Source organism: Haliotis cracherodii, unplaced genomic scaffold (assembly GCF_022045235.1).
Source record: "Haliotis cracherodii isolate W230 unplaced genomic scaffold, xgHalCrac1.p SCAF_18, whole genome shotgun sequence".
Classification (NCBI taxonomy): Eukaryota; Metazoa; Mollusca; class Gastropoda; order Lepetellida; family Haliotidae; genus Haliotis; species Haliotis cracherodii.
In genome coordinates, this window is record NW_027266273.1 from 22574306 (window position 1) to 22595710 (window position 21405).

The following is a 21405-nucleotide window of genomic DNA, read 5'->3' on the forward strand; positions in this document are numbered from 1 at the left end:
CGCGTTTCTTTTGATTGTGAGAATATATTTCCCTAGAGAGGCACAAACTGTGAGTCTAAGTGTGTGAACATATTCTTGGTTGATACCCAACAGTACCTCTAAACAGTTTGACCCTGAATGCACGGATGTCTGGCCTGATTGCCCCTCACTGGTCCATGTATCAGCATGTGTGCTGCTGGCCAATGCTGTGTGGCCACTGCGTAGTGCTACCACTGTCGTATGTCTAAGTGAAAGTAAGGGAGTTATGATTGTCTTAGCGTGAAATTGTCTTGGGGACTGTTTGGCCCACCTTCACACATCAATGACATTTCTGCTGGAGAGTCGACGGGTTTCACGTATTTACATATGCAATAATCTAATCATTTTGTTATATTATAATTGTTTGTTTCTATAGCATTTACACAGGTTTGCATTATCTATCCCAAGAAATCAAATATAACAGTTTTACCATAGCATATTGAAATAGTCTAGTACAATTAATGAATACTTTGATGACTTATTAATTTCACAGAGCTCCTTCTGTATTAATTGGAATGTTGGTGGCTAGATGATATTTCTAAAGTTATGAATGATGCATTTTGCCAAAATAGTGAACATAATCTGATCTGTTGATGGAACTGACATGTTACATTTATAACAATATGTTTAACATTATTTTGGTTCTAGGTTCACCGCTGCTCTGATAATGTGAAATTGATGTTGATGTATTTATTTCTGTGTGTGAATTATCATGATGAAGGTTTTGTCGAGATGGTCCAGGATGTCTGCTGAGTTGTGTTCTACCGTGATGCAAACCATATGAGGTGTCCATGTATAAATATTAACAACAATGTTAACAATATATGATCTAAAATCGTGAGGGACCGTTCTATGGACTAAATAGATATTGACTACTCTTAATAGATACTGACAAACCAGCAGATTCCCTTAAATATGTTGACATACTGAAAAACCTTTTATATTATTTTAGCCATTATTAAAAAAAACAAAATGAAGGCAAGTCATGTTTTCATGTTTAGATATCAGTGATTGCCACAAGAGGTATGTGAGATTTTCAGAAAACCAGCTGTCAAATTGCAGTTTGTTTTTGAAGTCAAGTGTGTCTTCCATTTCTAAGAAAGAACAGGGATAGTACAGTGAACATCTTCAGTCGGGAGTTTTTCAATCCATTACTGTCCCCAAATCAGTGAAACTTCAGAAGTTGTGCAAGTGTTCAAGCTATGTTGATTTGCTATGAGCTTCTCACTAATCTGACTATGAAACAGCTTGTAACAGAAGACTGACACAGGCTGTTTGGTGACTTTTGTTATTTGAAAACGGCCATTCCCACATTCCATTACTACTAAAAATGGTGCTGTGATTGGAGAGTTCACCGTCCAATATGGGAATGTTGATACAGCACTGAATGCTCAGTTGGGTTGTTTGGAACTTTTACAATAATCATTTGTATTGATGCATGTTTCTACTTCTGGACATCAAGAAAGATATAAAGTCATCTTTGATAAATATTCAGACGTGTTACTTCAGTTGTGGGTTTTCAAAAATGAACTGACATTTCAGAAGAGAATCGGAGGACATGAAGACTATCAGCTCCTGTGTAAGATGTCATTTCAATCCTATGGTGGTGTCTCTGGTCAATGCATGCATACTGCTCATGAAATGTTGACATCACTGTGGCGAACTTGTACTGGTACAAGCCTAGGTCACGATATTGACGCAGATGTACTCTCTGACTTGACCCACTGCTATTGCTTCTTTCCTCTGCTACTGTATAATCCTACAACTGATGTCCTACGGGTCACATGAAATAATTTCTGTTTGTCTTTTTATAAAACAAGTGCCTGAATAAATTTTTACTGGCATGTATGGTGTTTGTTGTTAATCCACAGATTAGGATGTGTGGTATTATTGATACAAGGTGTGAAATGTTCCATATTTGCCATTGATTAAGATGGCAGTCTGTAAAGAACCAAGACTGGACCAGACAATCCAGTGATTGACATAATGAACATCAATCTATGTAAATGGGAAGTGCAATCAACCAAGTCACACGATCCGATCCATTTAGTTACCTCTTACAAGCACACGTTGCTGGGAGCTATATTTTTCCTGGAATCCCCAGTCAACTTCAGTGTATGTATGATCTGATTGTTTGATACATGTATCTAAAAAGTTTTTGCCAGGGCTAGGGTAAAACAATTTCCAATCGGACATTTTGTTCCCAACTCTTGAGACCTACAGTGGGTACCCGGGTAGGGTCGGGTACCTGGGTAGTACATTTGGACTCATCTCAGCTGGGGACAAGTCATCAACTGCCTAATGGATACGTTTTTGTGGCATACTTACTTTGTGTCTGTCGAATATGTTCTCTATTGCCTGAAGTTAACGGAGAGTATTCCTTTTGAAAAGTTCATGGGAGCCAAAGTTGGCTGCAAAGTCATCTTCTCTCAAATAGGGAGGCTGTTTCATTGAAGTTTTTGGATGCGTCTTATAATTTACAAGTTGATAGGAACATGTTCACTTCACATACTTCCTATGTAACGAGTACTTCAGGAAATTATTCTGTTACTGGCCTACAATGGTGTCACAACTTCTTGACCACTTGATGACAGACTATTCACCTATGTCTCATGCATGATGTCAGGGTGGGTGTCAAATTGTTAATCAAAGGTCAAGGCCATCAGAGGCATGACTGTTCCTGCCGTTCTGAATGTAATGATTCTGTACATTACATGTTTTGAATAACAACATTATGTATTAAGCAACTTGTCTGTTGTAACTTTTGAGACAAAAAGGAAAGCTTAGTATATCCTTGGAACTTCAATTTTAAATTATTATAGAGACACCTTCTAAAAGGCGTGCCTCTGCACCACTTGTACTGTATTATCTTGTAGACAGCTAGTGTGCAGAAAGCAACACTCACCACACAACCTCGGACAACTATCCAGTTCTTTTACCACAGCGGGCAACTGGATTTGTTGATTAGTATTTGTTTTCACAACCAAGTGTTTCTGAAAATCACTTGCAAATGTCTTTACCTAGTCAAGAAGACATGTTTACATTGCTTTTTATGGTGTGAATCTGCATTAATTATGAACGGACATTTGTCAGACTAAGACTGGAATAAAACTCATTGTAACAGTAGAAACTGACACAAAAAATACTGGGACATTTCTGATTTCATAGTTGAACATTATTTCAATAATGGGGAAATATTTGTTACTAGAACTTGCAGTCAATTTTCTTTTGAACTTAATAATAGTTGTAATTTAAACAAGTATCAAAAGACAAATATCCAAAGACAGAAAATCATTAATATTCATTGTCCTGAAAGAGATAATGTATCAATAAAAAGAACACCATCTATGTATTAAAAGGTATATGTATTCAAAGTCTGACATTATTTATTGTCATCTAGTGGGATGTAGTTCAACATTTCCTGCACCCTTCCATACAAGATCTATATTTTCGGTGTTAATATGTCTGAAATAAAACCTGGGAATTGTGTCAGCCTATCTAGTGGACACTCTCTGTCTGTATTAATGTCTGCTGAACTATTCAGAGTACAGTATTTAACCTTTTAAAAGATGGATATTTCTAAAATCTTGGGGATTAAATGTAAGTTTCACTTTAAAAACAGAAGGGTATAAGTGTGCATCATGTTGCGTTACAAGTACTGATGAACAACTGCACCAAATTCACACATAACAATATAGGAAAATAACACATTGTGTTAGCAGTTGTGCATAAAAGTAAGATTAATAGGATATAACTTAAAATATTTTATCCATATAAGGAGTATATGCATATCTATAAGAAACAATAACACAATGCTAAATACTGAGGAAATGGATTAAATCATTCCCACAATATCAAACATGAAGTCACATTCCACTGATGACATCATGTAGTGAAATGATGTCATGAAACTAGGTTATAATGCAGTGACATCACAGCTTCAAGAATGCTGCAGCACAACCCTCACTCTTGCAGTAAGCTACCTGTCATAGTGAGAATTTATTTACTTTGAAGTTTAACACCCTTTAGTTTATCTTAGGCTATTTGACTTTTACCTTATAATTCAATGCATTATCACTTCATTTTTGCGATAGGTGCAGTGAGGTGAAATGGGGTTTAACGTCGTGTCCAAGATTAATGCACTTATATAGCGACGTGCATGCGTTTTTGTGTGTGTGTGTGTGTGTGTGTGTGTGTGTGGCTGCTTGTACTAGTCTGGACTGATGCCGATTTATAGTGCTAGCTCAATGAGATACCATGCCGCAGTTCAACATGAATACCCCACTCAGACACAGTATACTGACACCGAGCCGACCAGTCCTTGTTTTAGACCCTTAATGCCGATCGCCAGACAGGGTAACAACAAGTACCATCATTTGGTATGACGTGGTCGGGGATCGAACCCCGGACCTTCCGCTCTCTGGGCGGACACTCTACCACTAGACCACGGAGGCGGTCTCATTTTGGCGATAGGACTCCTGATCCCAACAGTCTGAGCTCTGCAGTGAACACAAAATCTTACCAGCAGTCAATTTTACTCTGAAGTCCAAGCAACTCCAGTCTGGCAAGGTAAAATAATAGGCACTCTGATGGGCTGAATTTCACATACTTAAAGCTTTGACTGCCATTTGCAGATTGAACAGAATCATAACAATAAACATAATTATGAGACTTTAATACTTTATACATAGAATCCTTGTGTTAACTGTACATACAGAAAGTGATGCTGAAACTTCAAGTGTACTGTACAACAAGGGTACTTCACTGGTTCAAATCTTAGGAAACACTGAAACATACATATAATTCACAAACAAATGAAATATTTTCCCAGGAGTAGATTAATGTATATTTATCTCGAAACAAATGGAGTTCCTTCACTGTGATGCAAGGACACTCACAAGATAAGTATCACAGTTCTTGAAAGACAACATGAAACTGTAACAGTCAACAATATGTGCAACATAATACAACTGAGAATCATCACAGATCTTATGGAAATATAATGTAATTTAGTCTTCATGGCTATTTTCTTGAGGATGGCTGGCTGTTCCTTAGGATGTTGCCTCCCCCTCTGTTGGCTTCTCCGCTCCACCTACAACAGAAAGGAGCACTTCACGAAATAACAAACACAGTGATGTTCAATTTAAAACGAGGGATCCCAAAAACATTTGCTTTAATTCAATTGATGTAAACTGAATTATGATTGAGACAACCTGTCACAAACAGTCAAAGATTATGCAGTTTTTAAGATACTTCTCTGATCCCAACTGATTTGAAATCATCCCTGCAGGTTTGGGATGATGTGTAAGATTAACATTTGATCTCTGGGATAAAATATTTGAACATTTGTTTTGGGTAATTTTTCTTTTAATGTATAATAGAAAAGAGCCAAGAGAAAAACTGTTCATTTCTAAAACTGAACATGCTGAAGACTTGCCAAAGTTTTGTAGACTTGATAGGGTGTTCAGATATTTTTGTGTCAGGATTTGTATGAGAGACAAATGATGGGCTCAAAGTTAGTCATGGAGTTGTCAGGTGCAACTGGAGGCTGGCAACGTCACAATAGTCTGTGATGTAATGAAGCCTCAAGTGAGGCTGGTCCAGAGCGTAAGCAAAGATGATAGCTGTCTGGGTTCTGATTACACACAAGCGCCAGTTGACACAGTTGGTTGTTCCAGGGGCTCATCCATCCAAATACTTAGCAACCTGTGAATAGTACCACTCCCCATCTGTGTGTTGAGGACCTATTGTGTGAGTTGAGGACCTAATCCATGTGCTCCTCACTTATTCTGTGTGTTGAGGACCTTGTCTGTGTGTTGAGGACCTAGTCTGTGTGTTGAGGACCTATTCCGTGTGTTCAGCACTTATTCTGTGTGTTGAGGATCTTGTCTCTGTGTTGAGGACCTAGTCTGTGTGTTGAGGACCTATACTGTGTGTTGAGAACCTAGTCTGTGTGTTGAGGACCTTGTCCGTGTGTTGAGGACCTAGTCTGTGTGTTCAGGACCTATTCGGTGTTGAGGACCTATTCTGTGTGTTGAGGACCTACTCTGCGTGTTGAGGACATAGTCTGAGTGTTGAGGACCTATTCTGTGTGTTGAGGACCTATTCCGTGAGTTGAGGACCTATTCTGTGTGTTGAGGACCTATTCTGTGCGTTGAGGACCTATTCCGTGTGTTCAGCACTTATTCTGTGTGTTGAGGACCTAGTCTGTATGTTGAGGACCTAGTCTGTGTGTTGAGGACCTTGTCCGTGTGTTGAGGACCTAGTCTGTGTGTTGAGGAACTATTCCGTGTGTTCAGCACTTATTCTGTGTGTTGAGGACCTAGTCCGTGTTTTGAGGACCTTGTCTGTGTGTTGAGGACCTAGTCCGTGTGTTGAGGACCTAGTCTGTGTGTTGAGGACCTTGTCTGTGTGTTGAGGACCTAGTCTGTGTGTTGAGGACCTAGTCTGTGTGTTGAGGACTTATTCTGTGTGGTCAGGACCTAGTCTGTGTGGTCAGGACCTAGTCTGTGTGGTCAGGACCTATTCTGTGTGGTCAGGACCTATTCTGTGTGATCAGGACCTATTCTGCCTTGGACATTCCAATGGCAGTATGTGCATGTTGTCTTAAGGTATCAGTCTGTAACATTACAGCTATTGTCTCATGGCCTGTAAACAATCCATTCTCTGCCAGACAAATTCAGCAGGTCAAGAAATCAGTCCACGCAGTCTGGGCACCATGACACACAATCACCCAGGTCTCACATCGCGACCATACAATCCTCTTTTCAGTCTCCACATACAATGGGTACTGGGGAGCCTACAAGAGAAGATTACTCCAAAGCCAGACTGATGTTGCAGGGTATTGACCTGTAATCCCTTACCTTCCACAGTCTCCTCCTGAACAGGATCTTCCGTCTTCTCCTCTGTCTGCCCATCCTGCTTAGAGTCATCTTCCCCCTCCGGCTTGACCTGTCCAGGGTCCTCGGGCTTGACCTGTCCAGGGTCCTCTGTCTGCCCAGCTTCCTCAACTGGGGGTGTTGGACAGGGGGGTGGGAACATCACCTCCAACTCCTGTGTCAGCTCCTGTGCAAAACAAAACCATCATCACTTAATCACCAAAACTAAAAAAATTATCAAAAAGATCTGACCATTATGATTGTCAAAAGAGAGACTGTAAAAAGAATATTTACTGATACTTGTGCAACGTTTTACACATAGCATCCTCAAACTGTGATCAGGAGACTGAAAAGTGGGTGAATATTTGGAGTTATCCCCATTGCTCAACCACAATACCCAGTGTTCTAATTTGAATTAAAAATACCATTTTCATAGTATTACCCTCTGCATGACATCAATGCCAATTCTTAGATTCAAAACGTTTCCTGGAAGTATTTTAAAGGAATTTAACTCTGATTATCATGAATAGAGTTTGAATATTATCTGAACAGAAGTTGTACATGTATTAGATGTATTATTATTTAGTAATAGTATTAATAATTTAAATAAATTCCAAGTTGATAGACAACAGCTGCTCAATTGATTTAAAGTTGGGTATCAAGTTCTGTCTCAAAAATGCACGTGCAGGCTGTAGTGCTTGTGGCGGGGTATAAGAGATTTATCCCACTGCTGAAAAATTTATTACCCTCCAAAGTGGGTTACACAGTATTGTATCAAGATCACGTGGACCAATCAGATCTCGTCATTCTCATTTCTGACATGGAGGTATGATAAATGTCCTGAGTGCAAGTATCCTCTATCTCCAGGGCTCGCATTTTGGTAAACCTGGACCCACTTCCATGGTTCTTGCGATTGCAAATTACCCGCCCCTGATGTTTATTAACATTTTACCAACCAATCAAGCGTCAAGATTAGAAAATGGGAAATGGGTAAGGGAGGTAACCCAACATTGAGGCTGAATGTATCTCACACTCTGATTAGTACGAAAGACTAAGTAGCGTGGCAAATCAAATTTGCTTATGTAAATCAAGGGGGGTAATTTGAGATCCCGAGATCCACGGAATAGATCCAGGGGTAAGTGAAGGTTTACTGAAATGCGAGGCCTGGAGATATAGAGGTATATAGAGGTATATACATTAACAAGCAGCAGCACCGATGGTCACCTGATACATACTTTCATGAATAATTGAATACTTAGTTGCTAACCTATCGTGGAAGTAGCGTGTGGACGGAGATAGAGGTGATGGAAACACTACCTGCACAACATCTTCAAGCTTGTTCTTGGAGTCCTCAGACAGGTCAATGTCCTGTACAACAGTGAAGTAGCCTTTAGGCTGCATCGTCACTGGGTAGGAGAACACCAGACCTTCTGGGACACCGTACCAACCTGGGAGGCAACAGACAGTGTCATGATGACAATTATATATACAACAGCATATCCTTCGGCATCTATAGATCTTCCTAGCACTGAAGTGTTCTCCAGTGGATATGTAAATGTGATCTTAACATATACACACCATTTAACAAAAATAAATGTCACCCAAAACACAAATACTTACTGTAACATGTTAAATCCTTACAATTCCATTAAAAAGAAGCGAAGGTGAGTGAGTGTTTGGCCTAACACTGCTTTAAACAGTATTGCAGTTGTATAATGGCGAGTCATGTGGGAGGAAAGACCCAGGTGATGCAGGTATCAGATGTTTACCACTTTGGTGAAACCCATGAGCATGGGTATGGAGCTGAGAGATCAGGAACATAACCCAGGTGAACCAGGATTCGAACCTACGATCATAGGTTTCTGGAATGCCAAAGGGATGCAAATTTGCACAGCAAATTTCAGCAGCCTGGTTGACTGGGCCACCTGTGTCTCCCATGATACTAGAGAGTGAGTGAGTGAGTTGGGTTTTACGCCGCTTTTAACATTATTCCAGTTATATCACGGCGTATCAGCTTAATGTGGGAGGAAAGCCCGAAGTGATGCAGGTTTCAGACGTATACCACTTCGGTGAAACCCACGAGCATGGGTATGGTGCTAACAAACCTAGAAACATAATCAGGGCGAACCGGGATTCGAACCCACAATCATAGGTTTCTGGCGTGCCCAAGGGACGCAACTCTGCACAGCAAATCGCGGCGCCTTAGACGACTAGATACTAGAGAAGTGGTAAATAAGTTGCATATAGTCATCTTAGATGATCAACAAAGACAAACACAAATCTTATGGTTTGAAAATCCTATTAATGGAAACAAATGTTACCTTCTGAACAGACACCAAGGGAGAACATCTGCCCACTGGGTGTGCCATTTGTCCAGTGTTTGAGTGTGGTGGCCACTGCGCTGGCGTGTGCCATGGAGGCGGGGTGACCTAGAGCTTCCTCCACCGTACTTCTGCGTGTTTCCACCAGCTCCACGTACTCCTTCTCTAACCACTTGTCATTGTGGATCATCTCCTGTGCAGACACGGAGTAGGATGGCGGCCCCCATATTGCCCCGTCGTAACCATGTACACGGGCCTTGGTCACATCAATGTAGTGTTTACTGTTGATGTTTCCCCACACGATCAAGTCTACCACCCCCGACGGGTTCACACTCAACCGATCTCCCACAACAGACTTGGCATAGTTTTCTATCAAACGTGAATGAGCAACGATGTTCTGACGAGGAATGTTTGGTGCATTTTTCAACATCATACAAGCATTGAAATTAAGTGGTCCATTCCCAGCCAGTAACACTTTGGCATTTTTAGCTGCAACCTCATTTATTACAGAAGCATAGTTAGTAAAGTAATCAGCATTTCGTTTCAGCCATTCCTCTCTAGTCTCTTCCTCCTGCATCTCCAGTTCATCCAACAGCAGGATGATACTGCTGTCTGTGAAAGCTTCACGCACATCACACACGATTTTCACATCTCGCAGGAGACCATGTGCCAGATCATAGGCCTCCATTTGAACCCCTGATAAATATTCTCTCTTCTCTTCAGAATCACAGAGTCTGATAGCAAGCTCTGTTGACTCTCCAAAAACCTCGCCACTGGCGATCAGGTTGATGAGGTTGTAGCAGACTGGACTACTGGCGTTGGTGATGCACACAGCAAGGGGCTGACTCAGAGCAAGGTGGGTTTCTATCTCTTCATCAACTTCTGTCTTTGTCACCTTGTTCTCTTCTGCAACTTTGGTCATGTCATCGCTTGTCATTGCAGACTGGACACCGTAGTAGCCCGTCACATACTCCTGGAACTCATTGGCTCCACCAATAAGGACCCCTTTCCCACCCCTGTCGATCAACTCACGCCAGATGAGTGGCGACTTCCTGTGACTCCAGCCTCGTACATTGCAAGTCTCATCAAGCCATTTCTGTAATATAACATCAATATATAAACAAAACAACATATGTGCTGTTACAGTTTGTGATGACATTAGAGTTAAACTTAAATTGGGAAAAATATATTAGACTTTTGTAAACTTCAAGAATGAAATCCTACACCACAGGAATTTGCACCAAAAGTTAGATGCAAAGATAAATTAGTCTTAGAATATCAGTGCAGTCCCTGTTTCAAAAATAAATCTAAAACATAATGTAAAATATCCAAGACATATTTTCTCCTTACCACTGGTATGATCCAAATGCATTAAATCCTCTTGATACATTTTATAAACCTTTTTGAAAAAACATTTCAAAATGCCTTTGTTACATTTTTTTGTTAAGATTTTTTAGGTTAGGTTGTAAATTGCACTTTATCATTATGTATACGGTAATACCAGGGTCCACTTGCAGAAAGCGATCATAGCGCTACGACTATTGTAAGTCTATTTTAAAGTATGGGAGTTAGTATCGTCGGGGCTCTTATTAGAATATAATTTTGGTGAGATTATAAACGAGGTTGAAAGACTGTAAATTTTGTGGTTTATGCTGACAGCATAGATATGTTTTAGAGAATTTAATTGCCCATAATTAAGGGCGCACATAACAAACGAGTGTGTATTATACACGAATAAATAAATCTTGTGTAAATTGAACAATCTGAAAGGGTGCTAATTGGGATTGTTCACTAGCCAATATATTAGCAAATATCGCTGTGGGCGCTTATTACGTCGAATACAGTACATATATTGGTGACAACTGCCATGAAACTAGGTCTGGTAGAGCAAGTGTAAGACAGGAGTATCCTTCCTGTTTGTATATCAATAAACATGATACAGTTACAGGTGATAAAATCTTCACTCACCAACGAGTACCATTCTTTGACTCATCTAGTTATATGGGAGAAGTTAAATAAGAACTTCTTGGTATACCCGGTATTAGAAAGTTTTACAATTGAAAATTATATACTGCCATTCTCAAATGTTTTGTTTCACACTACATTGCAAAGATAGTGAAAATGGTGAATGTGATAACTATTTACTCATTGACCTAGGGCTGGAATGGGTAATTTGGTTCAGGTGGGTACTGAGTAGGACCTGGGTACCAACAGGACTACCTGTGTTTAGTCATGCGATGTATTTTTTAATGGACAAAAATTCACAATTACTCCATGGTGCTACTGCAATTCACTAATGTTCACATTTCTTTCAGACTATGCATTCCTTCTGTTTGAATAAATATAAAGCTTCATTCAACATGACCATGTCCAGATTGTTCTATGTGTGTATCTAAAATACTTTTTGCCAGGGCTCCTGAAAAACAATTCCCAATCTGACATTTTGTACCAAACTCTTAAGACCTACAGTGGTTACCAGGGCAGGGTCAGGTAGTATCGGGTCATGTTCCTGGGCACTCATCCCAGACCTACATTGAGCCACATACTATCACATACATAATATCAAAATGAAGGAACATAACTTACAGAGAAATGGCAGACATTACAACTCTGTATCAGAACAAAAACATATTATTTATTAGAAACAAAAGAAGCATTATTATCTCACCTCCCACTCATCATCAGTTTTTATTATCTTGTGCAGCTTGAAATCTGGTAGATTTTTGGACAACCTGTCGCCAATGAGCTCCACTCGTGCAAAGTAGGGGCAGTCAGCCCTTCCTTGAAAAAATATACGTCAGCATTTTCAACTAGAGTATGTGATGCACCTCAAGTTTAATTTGTATCATTTTCTTTCGTGAATAAAATGCTTCTACCAATCATATTTTTCTGACATGTTCTTTTGACAGCATAACAGTTTGCATCTTCAATCCCTGATTTATCTGGTACGCTAAATTCAGTGTTGCTGAACCATTTAGACACCTATAAATGTATCACAAGGCCTGTGGAGAGTAGACTAGGTAACAGGATCAGGTGGTCAGACTCGCTGACTTAGTTGATGCATGTCATCATTTCACAATTGTGTGGATCGATGCTCATAATGTCAGTCACTGAACTGTCTGGTCAAGACTTGATTATTTACTGACTGCCGTCACATAGGCCTAGCTGGAATGTTCCTGAGTGCGGTGATAAACAACAAACAACATTTATCACAAGGCAATTGATTAAATATTTGCATAACATTATATGATTAACAACAATACATATATTAATGATCTGGATGAACTGGCAAAGTATTTTCTACTCGATTTATTCAACAACTACAAAAATAACTTCAGCCACTTTGAAAGTTTATCCTCTACACATCAAAACATTCGGTCATTGAATACATGTTTTTACCCTGATGTCAAGGGTATTTCTGCATACCACATGCAGAAGATTGCGAAAACGCACACGATACGTTCATAAAAAAATCCATTTGCTTTAAAATTTGGTTTCACATCATAAAATTCACCATCATGTAGACAAACACCCACCTGCTATCACAACTTTCGCCATTTTGTTATCTGGTTGCCTGGTAATGTAGTTATAAAAGTAGGATCGAGATGAAAGAATTTATTCTCGCACCTTTTTCAATATATCACTACATTAATATTTATGTTTGGATATCAAATCTCCCATATAACATCACGTTCATTTTTTTTCTATTTGAAAATGCAAGAAATATGGCATATATATGAAAAGTAATGATTATAGATAGTCCGCATTTTGTAAGAACCCCTTTTCACCAATCGGAATGTTTCTTAAGTCCTTATGGCACTCGGTAGTGAAGCAAAGACGTATCTGATATTGCCGGAATATGTCGATGTTCTCTGAATGGTTAACCACGTGACATATCCAACATGGCGAGCCCCAGAAAGAAGCGTGGTTCTGTGAAACTCCCTAATAATGTGGCCCTGGAACCAGAACAGCAGGAGGAATTCGAAAAGACTGTATTGGAAATCAAAAACAGGGTAAAAATAAACTATTGTGTTGTGGTTATTAAGGTGTACAAGTTTGTCATGACGCAATATACACATATTCAATGTGTGGCGATTTTCATTTAATTCTTTGAATATTGTTGAACTTAAAACAAGCATAAGACTATTAGTTCTTTCTTTACGAAAGTTTGAAGTCGTTCTGTTAATTCCAGAAACCATGTTAATCAACCTTTAGTGGCCAAGCGTTGCTCCACACGCCGTGTCAGCAAGCCGTCACCTTTTGTTGCTGAGTGTCAACACGACGCTTCCAGCACAATACCCAAGACATTTTCTGAAACCTACAATCTGCATGTCATCACTGTCGGAAAGACTTCCGCCTGTATCATGTGTATCCCCCTTCCAAAAGTTATATATATATGTATGTATTGCCGTTCAATCCTTTTAATTATGTATTTTTTTAGGAGGGATACGGGCGTAAGTCTTACCTCTGACGGCTCTCTTTAAGAAGAAACTTTCTGAATTTGTATTTCCTCATCATTGACTATAATGCTTCTATTTCCTTCCTGTGTTGTATGGTCTGTAGGTGATACTAAGTTACTAATGCACATGGGTGCAGGCTAAAATAGCAGAAAGACTTCCCCCACATATTCCCCGCCCCTAAAACTATATATGTATGCAATGCCGCTCAATCCATTTACTTATATATATTTTTGAGGGGTAATACTGGTTACCAAAATGGCACTTCTGCTAAACTTCACCAATTTCCTCTGGCGAAAAAGGTAACTCAAAAGGGCTACTAATTGTCAAGTGAATATGGCACCTCATATTTTTAACAACATTAATAAAGATTTATGTAGTAGACACAGAAGATCATTAAAAACATGCATATAATAGGAGTTTATACATAAAAATGGAAATATAGCTAATATAAAGTTATGAGGGACTATACAACATGATACAAACCAAGATAATATATACAGAGAGTAGCTGAAGGGGTTGTTATTCAGCATAGGTACTACAGATATGTACCCCAGATATGTTTCTGTATACAGACTACGCTTGATCAATATGTTGACACAGTTCACAATTAAAATTTTGAAAACTGAACAACCTAACATTCCGGAATGTCTTATATATTTTTTGACTGTATGGCAATGATTCCCACGTACTGTGCAACGCCTCCTCCACTCAAATGTTTATCCCAGAGAAGCAAGAGATACAATAATTTCGGTGAAATCGTATGCGAAGTGATCGGTAGATCGCACAACACATTGTTATTAACAGCAACCACGGTCAGATTACCGCTGTTTACACCTTGAAACAAACTTTAGTTGCAAGAGAATGGATACACATATCATAAGTGCCGTACCATGACTCACTAAAAGTTACATTTGAGGCAGTTTGACTATCAAATGTCAACTTAACGTTTTCGCAATCGAAATACATGTAGCGCTGGAAGTCCCTACGGTGACTGGTCAAAATCGTTCCATACGTCAAAAGATATCCTGCATACAATTTGTACTAAAGTGCTATGCTTATGGTTCTTATAATTTTAAGTATATAAGGTGGAAGCTGCAACTAAAATAACACGATTTTGGAATACATTATTCCTGTTAAAATATTAATTTCAGATACAATTTCTTCCGAATATTGCATCAAATTTCTTTAAAGTGGTATCACTGGGTACGTTTTAACTGCATCACCGGTTGATTGGGAGGAAACGTGTGCACAGCTGATTGCTAATTTCAGGCTTAGTTTACGAGAAAATACACACGGTAATCTTAATCTCTGCAATTAAAACAATGCCTATGAGAGCAGGAAATACATTTTAAATGGTAAATCATCATGTTTAGTGATGTTTTATATCAAAATTTCATATTTTTGTTGACCAACTTTGTTATACCTGTTTATTCATCTGAAGGGATACAATGTTTGTTTTTTTGAAAGCGCATATTTATACTCGATCATTTTTTTTTTACACTATGAATCATAATGAAACTTCTATTCTAATCTTTTTTGAAACTCTGAAACGTGCAACGTAGAAAAGAAAATATGGTTAATTAACAAGGTGTGAAACTTTGACTAGCCATGCTGGCCATCTACTCTACGTTTCAGGAAGCCCTTGGTAAATTTAACTGTCCACAGGCTGATGGGCAAGTAATGAAAATAACAGGTATCTAACTACAGTGGCACTACATCAGATGTCAAAAGACAGTAACTTTGTCTGCTTATTGACTGACGTGTATCAGCTGATTTGTTCTAACCTAGTTTCTAATGTGTGTTCAGGGAACAGGGGATGTCAGCCAGCCTGGAGTTGTCTACATCGGACATATTCCACGTGGATTCTTCGAGCCACAGATGGAGTCCTTCTTTTCACAGTTTGGGAAGGTGACACGGCTCCGTATGGCTAGGAGTAAAAGGGTAAGTCCTAAATCAAACACTTGAATTTTCTTTCTGGTAACCAAGTATTACTCTTAAAGGGGCATTTGTGGTAGGAACTACTGCACTGAGTAGCCTGAGATCATACGAGTGATCTGACAGGTCAATATGACGTCATAACACACAAATTTCATTGGTTAATGCATAAATGGGTGAAAACACCCACCCACGTGTGCCGTTTGGCAACAAGATGTTTTAATGGTAATAAACTATCCTTCAAACGATTCCAAGACTTTTCAACAAATGCGTAGGTCTTTGGTTTCAAAACCTACCTGCAATGTTGTCTTCACATCTTCACAAAATGAAGCTGTGGAATGTTCACGATTTGTGTTTTTATTCTAGTCTAACACAAAAATTAGTTCTGCGCTTTTCTCTGGACGAGAACGAAACACGTTTGTCGTGATGAATAAGAGCAGTGTTTATGAACAAAACACCATGATGTGTATCAAGCCACCAATCATAATCCTGCAGTTTACGGTATGTCTGCAGTTTATGAATAGCATTTCTCACGATATGTACGTCAAACAGTGATTTCAACAGTGTTTTATTTACAGAGATGAAAGTATTTTTTTTTGTCGATTCCATCAATGTTTTTATTGCCCAGTAGCAATGTGTTTTGGCAAAGTCACACTTGTCTGAAATATAATGTTATTTAAAAAAAAATGCCTTTGAATAATTGTGTAAGTTATTTTATGACATTTTAAAATAAGTTCTATTAATTTGTTACTAGAATATAGTCTATAGATTATTATTATGATATAGATTGAGTCGCTTTGCTTCGGAAATGAATTTTTAACGCAACAGTCAGTGATATTGTAATATTATTGCTAAAATGGTGTAAAACATGACTCATTCACTTATGTTTCAGACTGGTAACTCAAGGGGTTATGCCTTTGTAGAGTTTGCTTCTGAAGAGGTGGCCAAGATTGTCGCTGACACAATGAACAACTACCTCATGTTTGAGAAGCTTCTGAAATGTACGTATCCCATGATATCCCATGTTTACCATGTTTCACATATGTTGGCTATGTCAGCATCAGAGGACAGCACAGTTGCCATGTATTGGGATCCCAGGTGAGAATGAGTTCCCGCCATCACATACTAGTCATTAGATTAGGGCAGACTTGTTGTGATTCGATAGGTGTGGTTTGACAGATTGTGTGTCGTCGTGCCCTGGCTAGGGTCTGTGCTCATGCTGTAGACCACCTGGTTGCGTGCTCATGCTGTAGACCACCTGGTTGTGTGTTCATGCTGTAGACCACCTGGTTGCGTGCTCATGCTGTAGACCACCTGGTTGTGTGCTGATGCTGTAGACCACCTGGTTGTGTGCTGATGCTGTAGACCACCTGGTTGTGTGCTGATGCTGTAGACCACCTGGTTGTGTGCTGATGCTGTAGACCACCTGGTTGTGTGCTCATGCTGTAGACCACCTGGTTGTGTGCTCATGCTGTAGACCACCTGGTTGTGTGCTCATGCTGTAGACCACCTGGTTGTGTGCTCATGCTGTAGACCACCTGGTTGTGTGCTCATGCTGTAGACCACCTGGTTGTGAGCTCACAGCATTCACCCACCTGCTCGCCCAATGTCTTAAAGGCAGTTACATGTGGGACAACTCATGTGTAACTAGCTCTCTTGCATATAAGGACCCATGAAGATCAGGATTAGAATAGGTTTTCAGCAACCTATGCTTGGTGTAAGTGGCAACTGAGGGGATTGGCTGGTTGGGCTAGGTGACTTGGTTGATGTATGTCATTGTATCCCATTTGCAAGGGACCGCCTCCGTGGTCTAGTGACAGTGCATCTGCCCGGAGAGTGGAAGGCCCGGGGTTCGATCCCTGGCCGAGTCGCTCCAAAAGACATTAAAGGATGGTACTTGTTGTTAACCTGCCTTGGCCCGGCATTAGGGGGCTAGAACAAGGACTGATCAGCTTGGAGTCAGTATACTGTGTCTGAGAGGGGTATTCATGTTAAACTGCGGCATGGTACATCAGTGGGCTAGCACTGTAAAATCGGTATTTGTCTGGACTTGTACAAGCAGCCACACACACACACACACACACACACACACACACACACACATACACTCATGCATGCACATTGTTTTTTAAGTGCAATAATCTTTGATGCGACATTAAACCCCATTTGATCTCACCTCATTCGCATGGATAGATGCTCATGATACCAATCACTGTATTTTCTGGTCCCGACTCAATTATTTACAGGCTGCTATCATATACAAAGTAGACACAATTTATGGATAACAACTTCTTTAATTTCTGTAAAGGTGACATTTTAGAATAGATCCTTATACTGTTGTCATGGTTGTCAAGCAAGCAACTTGTGTGTACTTTGTCATCTGTCAACCTTTAAGTAATGCCTATCAAACAATTCGCTATGATGTAGCTAGAATATTGCTGAGTGTGTTGTTAGACAATCAAACAAACCAACTGTTTTTCTTGTCGTACCAGGTGCATTCTTGCCAAAGGAGAAGGTACATGAGGCACTCTTCAAGGGATGTAATCGGAAGTTCAAGCGCCCCAAGAGTCACGTGAATGCTATACAGCGCCACAACGCTGTCAAATCCAAGGCCAAACAGTTGACTCTCGCAAGAAAGACACTCAGCAAACAGAAGAAATGTTTCTCCAAGTTAGCAGAACTGGGTATCGACTTCACGTCTGACGACATCACGACGGTCAGTGCTATGCAGGGAACGCCACTCCACTTCCTAGAATAGTTCAATCTGGTTTGTTACATGGTCCTCTTTAGATATGGGGGCACAGGTGGCCCAGTCATCTAAGGCGCGTAATTCGCTGTGCATAGTTGTGTGCACGCCAGAAACCCTATGATTGTGGGTTCGAATCCCGGTTCACCCCAATGATGTTTGTCAGCACCATACCCGTGCTTGTGGGTTTCACCGAAGTGGTAAACGTCTGAGACCTGCATCACTTCGGGCTTTCCTCCCACATTAAGCTGACACGCCATGATATAACTGGAATACTGTTAAAAGCGGCATTAACCCCAACTCACTCACTAGATATGCTACAGCAGTCAATTTCCAAAATAGTTTTAAGAAATCATAAGTAAAAGTACGAGATGTATTATTGTGCTTGTCACAGGTGTTTTTTTAAACATGGTATTTTGGAAACAATGTTTTAAATTACTATTTCACATTTTGTTTGGTTCATTGTCTAAATACATTTTGTGATAACATTGTGTCTGTTCCAAGGTAATCCCTTGCATGATTAACCCTTCTCAGTAAAGGCACTTTACCTTCCAGAACCTATCTGTAAAGAGGAACGTAAAGTCTCCTGTACCCAACACTGTGAAGGGTAAAGATGGCAGCAACAAGGCCATATTGTGGGAGGACAGCACAGAGGAGGAAATATCCTTCAAGACGCCTCCAAATGTTATCAAGTCATCCAAACTGACGAGGACCACAAGTGGTTCGTTGAAGATTAATATGGATGATTCAGGGACGATAGAACTGGAACTGAAAAAGGGGAAGGCAAAGAAAGTTGTCAAAAAAGACAGCAAGAAAAATGAGGGAAAAGTCCCCGTGATTCCTAAAGTAGGGGAGAAGGGCAAGTTGAAGAGTACAAGGATGAAGAGGAAAGTCGTCAAGTGAACAGTTGGATCAGTTGGTCATGATTGGGAGGGTGGTCGATGATGTGACAGGGAGAGGGTGGTCGATGATGTGACCGGGAGAGGGTGGTCGATGATGTGACCGGGAGAGGGTGGTCGATGATGTGACCGGGAGAGGGTGGTCGATGATGTGACCGGGAGAGGGTGGTCGATGATGTGACCGGGAGAGGGTGGTCGATGATGTGACCGGGGAGAGGGTTTGTGAATGATGTGAAGGGGACAGGGCTTGGGAGGACTCTATGCCAGTGTATAGCTTCAGGATTGTATGCTATATATATATCACCATTAAAGTTGTGATCATGTCACATGAGATTTTCCTGACTCAAAGGCCTCACTCCATGTATCCCTAGCAACCTAAAGTGTGGGGATAATGTTGTGTTTGAGTGCAGTATGATTTGACAAACTTGATCCTTTCATACTGATTATTTCTTGGTAAGTAAGGTGTTGGAGGTCAAGCAAACATGCTAGGTTTCACTTGTATTTCATGTATATCTGTTTATACTGTGCTGACAAGTCTTATGTGAGACGTGGATATCGGGATTATGAGATTGTGTTCTGGGTGGGAGGATGTGAGAATGGCATCCTCTGTTGGGATGGTGTGAATCGTGTGTTAATGGTTGGATAATGTAAACATGTCTTGTAAACAACTTCCTTGTTTCCCCTGTATGATGACAGTGCTATGTAAAGATGATGTACATACCATGATTCCTATCTGCTCGTGATGGCAATAAAACCATGATTGTCCATGTGTGTTGTTGGTGATGTTCAGTAGTTGTGGCGAAGCAGTGCTGTCATTGAATGTGATCATCAGCCAGGGCTGTATTGAGGCACATAGTTGCCACACTGAATGGGAAGAAGTTAACCCAGTGTTGCATGCCATCCTCCCGTGGCAAGTGAGTTAACTGACTATAAAAGTCCAGTTTCCACCCTTGCCATACTAGGCTCGAATTGCGGAGTTTTATGTTGGCTGGACTAACGAGTCTGTGCATGGTCCAATCAAAAATCGTGCAATGAACTGGACATCTGGTTTGTAGACATCGATTTCAATGTGCAGATTTTGGTTGACTGCAGGATCATTTTCCAAGCACGTGTACCGCCATCTGGGAGTCGACAGATATTTTGCAAATCATTTCATGTTTTTAATCAGGTCCTCAAGTGGCCTGATGCACTTTGTGAGGTAAGGCCCGTCATATTACAATAAAGATCTTGATTATCGATCAGATGGTTTTGACTAGGGGCTGTCATTTTCTCCAAATACAACAAGATGAGTCCTAAGTTCACTTAACTGCAGGCGTTGGAACAATGCTACTCATACCCTGATAGGGATTATTTACTGCGCTAGTTGCATAGGGAGACGGACATTGAAGAACCGCGGTAGGATAGGTCTTCAGCAACTTACCGTAAAAGGCGTCTATGCTTGTCGTAAGTGGCAACTAAAATTATCAGGTAGTCAGGTTTGCTGACTTGGTTGATGCATATCATCATATCCCAATTGCGTGGATCATGTTAATCCCTGGATTGTCTGGTCTAGACTTGATTATTTACCGACTGCCTCCATATAGCTGGAATATTGCTGAGTGCCGCGTTAAACGGCAAACAAACAAATCCATAGGGAGATGGCAACATATTTTAGTGTTTACTTTGTTTATTATTACTGAAGCTTCATGCCCAAATCATCGTATTTATACATCTCCAAACATCCAAACCCGTGAAGATTCCCGGGTAGAATAGGTCTTCAGCAACCCATGCTTAACGTAAAGGGTCACGATGTTTGTCGTAAAGGCGACCAACGCCATCGGGTGGTCAGGCTCGCTGACTTAGTTGATGCATGTCATCGATCCCAATTGCGTGGATCGATGCTCATGATGTCAATCACTGGATTGTCTGGTCCAGGCTCGATTATATACAGACTGCCGTCATATAGCTGGAATATTGCTGAGTGTGGAGTTAAACAACAAACCAACCAACAACCAACCAAACATCAAGTCAGATTTATCCCCAAGCTGTTCACTTAGAACATCCCTATCAAAGGTTGAGTTTAATATACATGTCTGTAAGACATTAATTCTGTGACTGACCGCCTCCATGGTCTGGATGGAGCATCGTGGGTTCGACTTCTGGCCGAGT

The 21405-nt window shown here is 40.3% G+C and overlaps 2 protein-coding genes across 2 annotated transcripts; one reads left to right on the forward strand and one right to left on the reverse strand.

Annotated features, from left to right (window-relative positions):
* Positions 1–5069: 5069 nt before the first annotated feature.
* On the reverse strand, positions 5070–12784 carry LOC139465554 (putative malate dehydrogenase 1B). Its single transcript, XM_071247271.1, has 6 exons — positions 12754–12784; positions 11886–11998; positions 9218–10313; positions 8214–8344; positions 6882–7083; positions 5070–5110 (listed from the first exon to the last, which is right to left on the reverse strand). The coding sequence occupies exons 1-6, from the start codon at positions 12773–12775 to the stop codon at positions 5070–5072; spliced, it is 1605 nt and encodes a 534-aa protein (XP_071103372.1). The 5' UTR covers positions 12776–12784.
* A 299-nt stretch (positions 12785–13083) lies between these two features.
* On the forward strand, positions 13084–19471 carry LOC139465416 (MKI67 FHA domain-interacting nucleolar phosphoprotein-like). Its single transcript, XM_071247126.1, has 5 exons — positions 13084–13230; positions 15484–15618; positions 16505–16613; positions 18105–18328; positions 18914–19471. Exons 1-5 carry the CDS (start codon positions 13120–13122, stop codon positions 19259–19261), a joined length of 927 nt encoding a protein of 308 aa, XP_071103227.1. The 5' UTR covers positions 13084–13119; the 3' UTR covers positions 19262–19471.
* Positions 19472–21405: the final 1934 nt, after the last annotated feature.

What these genes read in the sequence shown, in the direction of transcription:
- LOC139465554 (XM_071247271.1), bottom strand. Translation starts at nt 12,775, where the DNA reads ATGGCGAAAGTTGTGATAGCAG. An exon ending in AAACTGATGATGAGTGGGAG is followed by an intron (nt 10,314 to 11,885) that starts GTGAGATAATAA and finishes GTTATATTACAG; the next exon opens with AAATGGCTTGATGAGACTTG. An exon ending in AGCTTGAAGATGTTGTGCAG is followed by an intron (nt 7,084 to 8,213) that starts GTAGTGTTTCCA and finishes TGTTTTGCACAG; the next exon opens with GAGCTGACACAGGAGTTGGA.
- LOC139465416 (XM_071247126.1), top strand. Translation starts at nt 13,120, where the DNA reads ATGGCGAGCCCCAGAAAGAAGCGTGGTTCTGTGAAACTCCCTAATAAT. An exon ending in TATTGGAAATCAAAAACAGG is followed by an intron (nt 13,231 to 15,483) that starts GTAAAAATAAAC and finishes ATGTGTGTTCAG; the next exon opens with GGAACAGGGGATGTCAGCCA. An exon ending in CGTCTGACGACATCACGACG is followed by an intron (nt 18,329 to 18,913) that starts GTCAGTGCTATG and finishes TTTACCTTCCAG; the next exon opens with AACCTATCTGTAAAGAGGAA.